Source organism: Emydura macquarii, unplaced genomic scaffold (genome assembly GCF_026122565.2).
Source record: "Emydura macquarii macquarii isolate MOO-44397 ecotype Brisbane River unplaced genomic scaffold, CSIRO-AGI_Emac_v2 contig_3231, whole genome shotgun sequence".
NCBI lineage: Eukaryota > Metazoa > Chordata > Testudines > Chelidae > Emydura > Emydura macquarii.
Genome location: NW_027133368.1, coordinates 717,462 through 730,573, shown reverse-complemented (window position 1 = coordinate 730,573; position 13,112 = coordinate 717,462). Strand labels below are relative to the sequence as shown.

The following is a 13,112-nucleotide window of genomic DNA, read 5'->3' as shown; positions in this document are numbered from 1 at the left end:
GGTTCTAGTCCCGAGATCAGGCCCAGTGTTATTAGAACAACTGTTCAGTTGCAACATTCACACTCAAGAAAAGCCTGTGGAATTTGCAATAGTTTTATTAATAGTTAGTAAAATTACAAACACTCCAACCCAGCAAGGTAGGTAGTGCGAATACAGAACGTGCATCTGAGCATCCGTATACTCACACCGTCCCTTTCAGAACAACCCTAAATATTGGTCTTTATTTTTCTCATCATCTTCCTTGTCACCATCATCAGTGGTCATCACCCTGGTGTCTCCCAAGGGCTACATCTCTCAGATCACACAGGCCAGGATACAATTTTTATAATGTGTTATGCTGCTGCCAATATGCCTAATGCATATTCTGAAGGGGTTTTAACCTATTTTCCTGATCTGTATAGTGTCTGGAAAAGAATCACACAGCTACATTTTAGATGTCAGGTGCAGCTTTAATTGTGACACACACAATTCTCCATAGCTAGGTCATTAACCCTGTTACCAGCATCAAGTTCACTGGCTAGCAAAAGACTTATATAGGGGTTGCACCATGTTGATCAGTGGAGATTAACAATTTATACTTAACAGGAAAGACAATCACAATGCACAGTGGGGCACACCAGACGCCCTCACAGGAACGCCCAATGAGTCAGACATCTATTTATGTTCAAATGCTAATTTGTAAATATCCCAGATTGGTAAAAACAGGTGAAGTCTTGTGTCACCTGTCAGGAGTTTGGGCAGAGACCACAGCATTCTATCATCTTTATCTTATGTTCTAAGGCATTCTGTTAACTATTTATGTGAAGGCTTTTTTCAGGCAGGCTAATGCCTCCATGAGTTTAGCTAAACTATTGTCTTACAGGCCGTGCAACTTTTTAGGCTCCTTCATTATTCTTGTGGTCAGACATCTATTTACATATACCTGTGCCTGACCTATAGACTACACCTGCCCCCTGCTCTCAACTATTTATGTGAAGGCTTTTTGGTTTAGCTAAACTTGTCTTACAGAAAAGGAACTTATTGTATAGAACAATTGAACTTGGATTTGAAATAGAGAAATGTTTATTTAAGTAATCAATTGCTTAATCAACTAGGAAGAAACCAATAAACAATTAAATCAACAAAGTGTATGCAAATGAGATACACCAGATAAAAAAGATATATAAAATGAGTGATACAAAGTAGCAACTCTTTAAACTCTCAATTAACATGACATTCTAAAATATAAAGTAAATTAAAACAAGGTTGGTTAACTATACCAAGTGAACTAGTGGTATAAAACAGGGTATAACATTCAAAAACCTGTGAGCATTATCCACAATGGTATTCTCTTAAGTATTTACTAGAAGAATCAACAGGTTGTTTATCTTAATTAAGAAGAACTAGCAACTAAGCATTATTAAAATAGTTCAACAGCTGAACTTTATAAATAGTATCAGATACCCAAGAATAAACTCAGTGAAGTAATTAGATTAGACTTGATATTAAATCTTTTGAACTAAAAACAAATTTGGATGAAACTAGGTAGGTTGGCAATAGAACTGAAAGGAGGGTCAACTACACAAAAGCAAACAATGCTGTTACTACATCTTTTATTTTGTATTAAAGGTAATACCTGATATCTATGGATCAACACTGTAGTGTTCAAATAGAGAAAGAGAACTAACATAAAGTACCCTGCTTTTGTGATTTAAAATAGGCAAAGGTAAAATAGGAACTAATGAAGTTCCTACCTGAAGGCTAAAATGAGGCTAGTCTGGAGTGTAAAGTAGGAACACAGACAGCTCTGTAGTTAGAAACGCACAACATAGTTAACATCCATGTAAAAGTATTCTAAAGTTTAGAGTCCACACAAATAAAGATTGGAGTGAGAATCTGAAGTTAGGAGATCGCTTTGTAGTATAGACAAGACCTGTATGTGTGCGCGTGAGAAAAGCTAAGTTGACCTATGTTAGGTCGACTCACAGCCACCACATTAATTACTGCAGTGGCTGATGTCCACACACAACCTTCCTGGGGTCTGTAGAATGCATCCTCACCAGGAGCACTTCCACCCCCTAAGAGGGGCAGTGTGGGGAGCTGAGAGCCCAGTCAGGAGCCCAGATGCCCTCCAGGCTCTTGGTGGGCTCCCTGCCGGGAGCCAGGAGGAAACCACCCAGGGCTGCTGCTTCCCTGCTGGGAACCAGGGCGGAAGCTGTCTGGCTACTCCCAGGTGGGAGCGGGATACAGCCACTTAGCCCTCCAGGGGAAATTGACAAGAATGACAACCAACAGCCAATGTAAGGAACATAGTGTCTACCCTGACACTGCATCACCCTAACTACACTGCCATAAGCCCTACACCTCTTGTTGAGGTGGTTTTATTATGTCACTGTAGCAGGGGAGTTACATCGGTGGGCGGAACATTTCAGTGCATACACCTTCACTGTTTTTTCGACAAGAGCTGACTTTTATCAACAAAACTCTGTAGTGTAGACTAGCCCACAGTGTAATGTCCCAAGGGAGAGAGATCTAGGGATGTTTCTCTCACCCACAGGTAATTCTCACTCACACATGCAAAGGCAGCACAGCTGGAAGGGGTCAGTGTAAGATACAGGTAAGAGCAGAACAGTGATTGACAGCGTTACTAGTTCTCAAAAGCACTTAAAGTTAAGAATTGAGTTGAGCCAAGACAATAAAAGAAAATTAACCATCCAACTATGGATTTCCACAAGCCTGTGATAACACAACAAGTACAGCTGAGATTTAGTTATGTCCTCACCAAACCAAAGATTTGAAGGGTAGCTCTGTTAGGCAGTAAGGCTGATAATTTAGTTAGCCAACTGAAGTGAGCTTAGCACTACGCAGACCAGGTGTGAACCATAATTCTGGCAATTGCAGGTGCAAGCATGCAGTTCAGATCAGTACCAGATTAGTTTTAGTTACAGTGTTGTCAGATTCAAATCCTAGAACTTTGTCTGGTTATGTTCTTAGGGGAATTTTCCTCACTGTTTTATGTGAACTTAGGCATCTTCTCATCACCCCTATGGGACCAGGTCCCACAGCAGAGGAGCATCTACCTTCTTTGGTTTGTCAATTGCAAACACAAATAAGTTCCTATGTCCTTGAGAGGGGTGAGGTTTAGCCCACACCCCTCTGGTCATCAATCTCCCATTGGCTAGCTAAGTCAGTTTCCTGCCTAGCCTGCTGGCTTTTGTGAATCACATTCTAAGGTACCTACCTCTTCCCATTTATTATAGAGGGAGCTGGTGCTCCTAATTCAGGCTTTATTGATCCCAGTGTTGTTCCTGTGATTTTCTAGGTGCCTAAACATTTTGTCTTTGCAATGCTCTGTGTCAAAGCACCTAAGACCCTTGGTGGATCCCAGCTAAAATAATAATCCAGGGTTAATGAGTAGTCACAGCATAGAACTTAAGGATGATTCTAGGTAAATAACATCAAACTTCAATGTAAAACCTCAATGGAAGCATGTTGAAAATTATAATTAAATCCCATCACAATGTGGAAGTCTTATCTCAGACTCTTGTTCTCCACAGCTCTGTTCCAGGAAGGCGATTTCATTTTCTGCTTTAATAACTATGCCATGTCCTCGTTACATAGCCATCCAGACAGGCCTCGCCTGGCCCTTTGAGATTTGTGGGAATTGGCAAAGTAGTTGTTCACTTGGTCCATTCCAAGTCAGGACATTTCTCGGGTTTATATTGTTTGTGGATTCTCTTATATGTTATGAGGTTTCAGCTGTCACCCAAGCCTCTCCCACAGTCAGGGTGCTTATAGGGTTTCTCTCCCATGTGGGTTCTCTGATGTGATTGAAAGTGTGAGATCTGACAAGCTTTTCCCAGGGACGGTCAATACACTCATAGGGTCTTCCACCACTGTTGATTCTCTTATGTGTAGTAAGTGTTGAGCTAACAGTGAAGCTTTCCTCATATTCTGGGTATTAAAAGGGTTTTTCCCCTGTCTAGATTCTCTGGTGAGTAACAAGGACTGACCTGTGACTGAAACTTTTCCCTGTCAGGGCAGTTATAGGGTTTCTCTCCTGTGTAGATTCTCTGATCTGATAGGAGGTTTGAGTTTTGACTGAATATTTTCCCACACACCTTGCATTTCTAGGATTTCTTTTCCATGTGGATACTCTGTTGTTGAATAAGGGCTGAGTTCTGACTGAAGCTTTTTCCGCAATCAGGGCCATTATATGGTTTATCACCTATGTGGATTCTCTGATGTAATCTGAGGTTTGAGTTCCGACTGTAGCTTTTCCCGCATTCATAGCATCTGTAAGGTTTCTCTCCCGTGTGGATTCTCTGATGTCGAATAAGGACTGAGTTCTGACTGAAGCTTTTCCCACAGTCAGGGCAGTTATAGGGTTTCTCGCCTGTGTGGGTCCTCTGATGTAATAGAAGGTGTGATCTCTGACTGTAGCTTTTCCCACACTCACTGCATTTGTAAGGTTTCTTTGCCATGTGGATTCTCTGATGTTGAATAAGGGATGAGCTCTGGCTGAAGCTTTCCCCACAGTCAGGGCAGTTATATGATTTCTCGCCTGTGTGGATTCTCTTATGTAATAGGAGGTTTGTGTTCCGACTGTAGCTTTTCCCACACTCATTGCACTTGTAGGGTTTCTCTCCTGTGTGGATTCTCTGATGTCGAATAAGGACTGATTTCTGACGGAAGCTCTTCCCGCAGATGGGGCAGTTATAGGGTTTCTCTCCTGTGTGGGTTCCCTGATGTGATAGAAGTTGTGATTTCTCACGGAAGCTTTTCCCACACTTGATGCATTCATAGGGTCGCACTCCTGTGTGGGTTCTCTGATGTTTAATAACACTTGAGCTGTTTCTAAAGCTTTTCCCACACTCACTGCATTTGTAGGGTTTCTCTCCCGTGTGGATTCTCTGATGTTCAATAAGGGCCGATTTCTGTCTGAAGCTTTTCCCACAGATGGAGCAGTTATAGGGTTTCTCTCCTGTGTGGGTTCCCTGATGTGACAGAAGTTGTGATTTCTCACGGAAGCTTTTCCCACACTTGACGCATTCATAGGGTCGCTCTCCTGTGTGTATTCGCCGATGTCTTATAAGGTTTGGGCTGTTTCTAAAGCTTTTTCCACACACACATGCATTTTCTCTGTTGATAGATGGGTTTCTCTCCCATGTGGAGTTTCTGATGAGTAATAAGGTTTGACTTCCAGCTGAATCTTTTCCAGCAGTCGGGGCATTTATAGAGTCTTTTTCTCGTGTGTGTTCTTTGATGTGCAGTAAAGACTGAGCACGCACCAAAGGATTTCCCACTCTCATTGCATTTGTAGGGTCTCTCTCCCATGTGGGTTCTGTGATGTGATAGAAGGTGTGAGCTCTGACTGAAGCTATTCCCACAGTCCATGCACTCATATTGTCTTCCTCGACTGTGGATTCTCCTATGTGTAGTAAGGGCTGAGCTCACAGTGAAGCTTTTCCCACATTCTGGGCACTGAAAGGGTTTCTCCCCTGTGTGGAATGTCTGGTGAGTAACAAGGACTGACCTCTGCCTGAGGCTTTTCCCACAGTCAGGGCAGTTATAGGGCTTCTCTCCTGTGTGGAGTGAACAATGTGTACTAAGGGCTGAGCTCTGTGTAAAGCTTTCCCCACAGTCTGGACACTTGTATGGTCTCTCTCTGGTGTGAATTCGCTGGTGTTTAATAAGGACTGATTTGCTGTGGAAGCTTTTCGCGCAGTCACCAGAAATGTAGGGTGTCTCTCCAGTGGAGATTCTCTGTCGCATTGTCTCTTTGATCATCTTAACACGTCTGCCTCTGTGAGTGGATTTACCTCGTCTCTCTGCTGGCTGAATTCCCTGCTGTCCCTCTGGTCCGGCCTGACTCTCACGGGCTTCTCCTTCCTCAGGACTCTGGGAAACATCCACTTCAGAACTTCTCGATACCATCCCGTGTGGTTCCATTTGCTCAGGACCTTCCAGCTGAGGATTCTCCTTCTTGTTCTCGCTCACCATCCCATCACCTGCTGGGACAAAGACAGTATCCGGACAAGAGTCATTCCTTATGCAGGAAGGAAGGGAACCTCAGAAAGGGAGACAGGAAAGGGGGGGAACAACCCAAGATAACTGTTGCTGGGGAGACTGAAATATCAGGAGTTTAATCCTACACACTCTCCCCCCAAACCCTTCCCCAGAGGAGAGAGGAGGGGACCCATCCTTCCTCCACATCCTCTGAATATCGATGAAGGCAGGAGCTGAAGGGTCAGACGGGCTTCATGAAAATGTGTACATGACATCTGCCACATGGGCATAATAATTGGTTTCTGAGTCAGTTTTGCACATTCCTCACCTGTGTGGCTGTCTCTCGGACTTTCTCTTTCCTCATATCTATGGAGATCGGGGACCCACAGCTCCTCCCATCCTTTCAGCTGGGAGATGATGTCAGTTTGAAAATCAGAATGACTGCTTGAGGGAGGGCAAGGAAACAAGGAAACTCCTTCCAGCCCCAGGATCTGAGTAGAAAAGTGCAGAGAGGCTCCCTGCTCTCCCCTCCCTGACTCTACCAGGACTGGGCTATACATCATACAAGATCCCATGGTGAACTCATGTGGAGTAAGGGTTTACTTCTGCCTAGGAAACTGGCCTAGGTTATTCCCCTGGGGAGCTGAGCAGAGCTGCTAACCTCTCTAGCTATCTGATGTATGGACACTTTCCCATCACTGACAATTACAACTCGTCCCCTGCCACACGTATCCCTCCCAACGCAAGACAGAACACAAAGATGTTTGTGCATTAATGCGCCAACCTAATGAGGAGGGCTTTCAACTAGTTTCAAAGTGGGCAGGTGAGTAAAACCCACAGAAACTATAAAACAGTGACCTTATGAGAGGGTTAGATGTTTGGAGGGCGACATGGAAAATTACAATAGGGTCAGAGCAGGAACTAGAGGGAAATCAGTGAGGGCTCAACATCTTATATGTCTGTACACAAATGCAAAGAGTATGGGTCTGAATTTAACAAGATGAAATTCTATAAAGTGAAGTGCAAAGTATTTCATTTAAGAAGGAAAAATCAAACGCTAGTTACAAAATGGGGAATAACTGGCTTGGTATTTATACTGCTGAAAATGATCTGGGAGGTAGAGTGGATCAAACATTAAATGAGAGTCAACAGTATGAGGGCAGTGGTGAAAAGGATGATATTCTGGGTTGTAATAACAGGAGTGTTGTATGTAAGACATAAGAGGTAATTGTCCCACTCCAATCAGCACTGATGCGACCTCAGCTTGAGTACTGAGTCCCATTCTGAGCACCACACTCTAGGAAAGATGTGGACAAACTGGAGAGAGTCCAGAGGAGAGCAACAAAAATAATAAAAGTTTTAGAAAACCTGACTTCTGAGGAAAGGTTAAAAAAATTGTAGATGTTTAGTCTCGAGAAAAGAAGACAGAGGGGGGGACCTGTTAACAGTCTTAAAATATATTAAGAGCTGATATAAAGAGGATGGTGATCAATTGTTCTCCATGTCTGCTGAAGGTAGGACAAGAAGTAATAAATTTAATGTGCAGCAAGGGAGATTTAGGTCAGATATTGGAGAGAAACTTCCTAACTATCAGGGCAGTTTAGTTGTTGAATAGGCTTCCAAGGGAGGATGTGGAATCCTGATCACTGGAGGCTTTAAAAAACTGGTTGGATAAACACGTCAGGGATGATCTAGGTTTACTTGGTCCTGCCTCAGCTCAGGGGGTTGGTCTTGATCACTTCCTGAGGTCCCTTCCAGCCCTGCATTTCTATGATTCTTTATTAGTTAGACTTAGAGCTCTTTCACCTGGAAACTGTGTTTCACTAGGTGTCCATGCAGCACCTTGCACAATGGGGCAGTGATCTCTGACTAGTCCAATCCCCTGTTCTGAGTGCGACCAAATAAACCTAGGCCATCTCTAGCAGGTGTCTGTCCACCCTGTTCTTGAAAACCTTCAGTGACAGGGATTCCAGAGCCTGCTTGATAATCAGTTCCAGTTCTTAAATATCCTCATAGTTAGAAACGTTTTCCTAATATCTGATCTAAATCTCATTTGCTGCACATTAAGACAATTACTTCTTCTGCTATCATGAAGAACAACAACTGATCACCATCCTTTTCACAACAGCCTGCAACATGTTTGAATGCTTTTATAAGGTCTCCTTCAGTCCTTTTTTCTCAAGGTTAAACATCCCCAGCTGTTTTAACCTTTTCTCATAGCGTGTGTTTTCTAAATCTTTCATCACTTTTGTCACTCCCCTCTGAACTCTCTCCAATTTGTCCACATCTTTCTTAAAGCGTGATGCTCAAAACTGGACACAGGACTCCACCTAAGGCCTCACCAATGTCAAGTAGAGAAAGACAACAACTTCCTGTGTAATACAGACAACGTCTCTATTAATACACCCCAGAATTATATTAACTTGTTTCACAACTGCATCACATCGTTGGCTCAAATACATTTTGTAATCCTCTGACTCCCCAATTCTTTCCTGCAGCTCTACTGCCTAGCCAGTTATTCCCCACTGTATATCTGTGCATTTGATTTTTCCTTCCTAAGTGTAGTACTATGCACTTGATTTCACTGACTTTCATTCTGTTGATCTCAGATGGATTTTCCAATCTATTAAGGTAATTTTGAATTCAAATCATAACCCCCAAAGTGTTTGCAATCCCTCCCAGATTAGTGTGATGCAAATTTTATAAGCATTCTCTCCACTTTATTATCCAAGTCATTAATGAAAATATTGAATAGTACCAGACCCAGGACAGACCCCTTTGGGACCCCATGAGATACATCCACCCAATCTGACAATGAGCCATTGATAACTACTCCTTCAGTACAATTTTTCAACCACTTGTGTGCCCACTTTATAGTACTTTCATCCACACTGCATTCCAGAGATTGCATATAATAATGCCATGTAGGATTGTGTCAAATCTTTAGTAAAGTCTAGCTAAATCATGTCTAGTGCTACATCCCTATGCACTAGGACAGTAACCTTGTCAAAGAAAGAAAATAGTTTGTTTTAGCATGATTTGTACTTGACAAATCTGTGCTGGCTATTCCTTATAACCTTACTATCCTCCAGATGTTTAAAAAGTGCTTGTTTAAAAAATTGTTTCAGTATCTTTCCAGATATCAAAGTTCAGCTGACTTGCCAATAATTCTCTGGGTCCTCTTTGTTCCCCTTTTAAAAATAGATACTAAGTTCGCCTTTCTCCAGTCCATTGGCACCTAACCTGTCCTCCATGAGTTCTCAAAGGTAATTGCTAATGGGTCTGAGAATGCTTCAGCTAGTTCATTAAGTTTCCTAGGGTATTTATGGTCAAGCTCCACCAACTTGAATACCTCTAACTTTACTAAATATACTTTAGCTTGTTCTTTCCCTCTTCTGGCTTGTGTTTCTTCCTCTTTGTTGTTAATATTAGTAGTTGTTAAGCCTCTGATCACAATTCACTTTAGTGAGACTGAAGCAAAATAAGCATTAGAAAACTCAGCCTTCTTGTTGGTATCTGTTATTAGCTCTCCTTCCCTGCTAAGTAGTAGCCCACACTTTCCTTCGTCTTTTTCTTGTTCTTAATGTAGTTGTAGGACCTCTTCTTATTTCTTTTTATGTCCCTTTCTGTGTGCAACTCATTTTGTGCCTCAGCCTTTCTCATTTTGTCCCTACATTCTTGTGCTGTTCTTTCACATTCATCCTTTGTAATTTGTCCATTTTCCCATTTTTTGTTAGATTCCTTTTTGATTTTCAGGTAATTAAAAAAGCTCCAAGTCTTTCTTGTTGTGCCTTAAATATTCTCTCTCAGATCCTGCCAGCTCTTCTGAACTCTTTTTTCCCCTTAGATATTCTTCCTATGGGACCATGCCTAATACTTTTCTGAAGTCAGTTGTACTTATTCTGATGCTTTCCCTTCTTCCTTTACTTAGATTCATGAGTGGCTCTGTCCAAACAAATCCCACCCATAATCTCCCAGGTGCTCAGCTGAGCACACCACCTAAACTCACTGCTTCAATCCCATTTACTTGAATTAAGTTAAACATGTTCTTATGTACTTGATGAACAGGGATGTGTGATGGGATGTACCTACCCTGCTCCAGCCCAGCAGGGGTTAACTGTGCACTGAAGGCTAAGGAGGCCATACCCCTCCACCCTTGCTGGGCATGCTCAGCCTGGAGACAGGATATAAAAGGAAGCAACCCTCCTCAATTGGGGCGGAGTGCCAAGGGGGAAAGATACATGCTGCAGGCTCCATCCTAAGAGCTGCTGCTGGAGACCCAGAGAGGATGGAGCCCTTGGGAACTTTATCAGCACAAGATTCCAGTGACTCAGAGAACCCATGGATGGTTGCACTGGAAGCCACGATAGGAAGTAGCCCAGGGGAACCGGGCATTGGTCTGATTGTAGAACTGGGCAACCCCTGAGTGGCAGCCCACTCCCCCTTGGCCACTAGACCATGCGACTCCCGCTGAAGAAGACAGCCATATTGACTCTGACCACCAGGCCGCACAATCCCCACTCAAGAGGCAGCCATATTGACTCTGGCCACTAAGCTGAGCTGCCCTGAGAGCAAGGGAGGCTGCAAAGACTTCGGCCACGAGGGCGAACAGATGGCCGCACAGACTCTAGCCAGCTGTGACATAATCCCTTGTTGACCACATGAAGCCCGACACCCATGACAGGGTGTACCTACCCTGCAACAGGATGGTTTGTTTCATTGGGGCTTGAGAAGACTGGCCAGTTCTCCAACTAACGTACAGACTCGCAAAGGATAGATTCACAGATGTTGAAGCCAGAAGCGAGTATTATGCTCACGGGTGACCTCCTGTATGAAACCTAGAGAACCTCACCCCAATATTCCTACATCAAGCCCACATCTTGTCGTTAAGCTAGACACTGCTTATTAGGGAGAGATAGCCAGGCTTGATTTAAAGGGGCCAAGTGATGGAGAATCCACCACAACCCTAGGTAAATTCTCCAACGGTTCACTAACCTCCGCATTTGCACCTTTTGACGGGCCTGAATGTATCCAGCTTCAGCTTCCCACCACAGGATTTCATTCTGACTTTGTCTGGTAAATGAAGGAGCCCTCTGCTGTCAGAAATATTCTCTCCATGTACGTCCCTGTGGCCTCTGTTCAAAACACCTCATGACCTTCCCCTGAATAAACTAAATGACTGAGCTCCTTTAGTCACTCACTCTAAGGCAGGTTTCCCAGACCTCAGATCATTCCTGTGGCACTTTTATAAGCCCAATTTCCTATTTGTCAACTTTCTTCTTCAAGTCTGGACACCAGAACTGGACAGGAGTATCCAGTAATAGTCTCCTAATCCCTCAAACCCAAGTGAGGCCAGGCTGGCTGGCTCATTGGGGTTAATAGGCTAAAGTTCAAGATACAGCCTGCGTTTCTCCCAGGCAATGTCCATTCTCACACACAGCCAGCCACACCCTGGATTGGACACGGATGTCAGAAACACCAGGCCTGCCCCCATCCCGCCGGGGCACTGAACACTTCAGTCATGAACCAGAACTCTTCCTTTAGCAAGGATTGCTCAGCTCATCCACTCTAGTTCCCCTGTGCGACACAGGCCCAGAGAGGCGGAGGAGCCACTCTTTTCCCGCAAAGGCTGACACAGTTCTGCTAACATATGATGCACCAGCAGCAGTTACCATCGTGCTCCATCCCTGGCAACTCATGAAGACTCTACTCAACCAAGAGGCCAAGAAGCACAAAGATGTATTAGCTACAGCCAGGTGGAGAAAGCGGGCGCTGGATTACACATGAGCAGAGACTTCAGAACATGGAATTTTTGTGTCCCTTACACCAGCGCTGCTACAGGAGGAGGCTGAGATAGTGGAGAGGAAAGTCTCTCACGCACAGGAGCTACTGGCTGATCCTCCTGAAATCTGGGGGGCCAATGAAGACTCCTGCACAGAAACCAACGCAGGTGCTTTACAGACCCCCACAGCTTCTTCTTCCCAAGGGGACAGGAATCCTTACCCAGCGAAGTCACCGTCTCATAATTCTCCTGCATGACGTCCCTGTAGAGGGCTCTCTGATAGGCATCCAGCAGAGCCCATTCCCCCTTGGTGAAGTACACAGCCACCTCCTCGAAGGTCACTAGCTCCGCTGCAGCCATTTCACTGCCCTGTCTCTTGAGGAGATGGGACAACCTAGAGCAAAACAGCGATGTTATTCTGCAGCCTGTCAGCATGAGGAGGGCGACTGGGGAAGTTTCAGTTCCCCCCACTTCTTTCCCTCTTGACAGACGTTCCAGACTCATCATCCTGGGGAGATATTTGAGCCAAGATATTAAAAAATAGAAATCTAAATTAGATCCCAAATCCATATTCAGTCTCTCAATACAGGCCAGGGTTTCAAAATGTTGGGCTTGTAGCTTCTGAAAGCGGTGTGTGTTTGTTTATGTTCAATAGAAAGTGCTAAAACAAAACTAGAATATGGGGTTGGGGGGCTAAATGTAGGCTTGGCAATAACTAGGCCTGGTAAATTGTGGGTGAAGCGAAGTGAACAGCTGAGAAGCTGGTTCTTCATCAAACTTCCAGAAATTAATTTACCAGACAGAGACTGTCCACTGCGACCATGCACATAGGAATTGCCAGGGTGGATAGAAGCCAGGTTCATCTAACAACACGGAGCATGTTGTAAGCACCAGAAAAGGGCTTTTTAGACTAAAACTGGGCAGTTGAAACGGTCACTGTCCGCCCCAGCGGTCAGGGAAGGGCAGAATCCCGGGGCGGCTCTGCGGGATCCCCCGACACTGCCCCAGGGCAGCACGTTCCCAGCAGCGCGGGGACCAGGCAGGGGCAGGAACCGGCTTCTCCTCGCTCCGCTCCTCACCTGGGCCCGGACAGTCAATCTGCCCCGGGGCTGCAGTGACTGGGGCTGGGCAGGGCCGGGAGCCGGGAACCTCCCTCCCCGCTCATCGCCCCTCTGCCCCTGCCAGCCTCCTCCTGCCCCCTCCTCCCCTCCGGCCGGGAGACTCGCTCCCTGGCCCCTTCCCGGGGCTGGCTCGGCCCCTGCAGGCGCTAAGGGCAGCAGAGCCCGGCTGTGTCCGGGGGGCAGCAGCTCCGGGACCCGCAGAGCCCCGGGAGCAGAGATGG

The 13,112-nt window shown here is 44.9% G+C and overlaps 1 protein-coding gene across 1 annotated transcript in view; it reads right to left on the bottom strand.

The window, feature by feature from the left end:
* Positions 1-13,112, bottom strand: part of LOC137142568 (uncharacterized) — a 195,859-nt gene that overhangs the window by 22,060 nt on the left and 160,687 nt on the right. Inside the window, 2 exon segments of the mRNA XM_067531974.1 lie at positions 3,941-5,108; positions 5,110-5,641. Coding sequence (XP_067388075.1) covers positions 3,941-5,108; positions 5,110-5,641 — 1,700 coding nt within the window.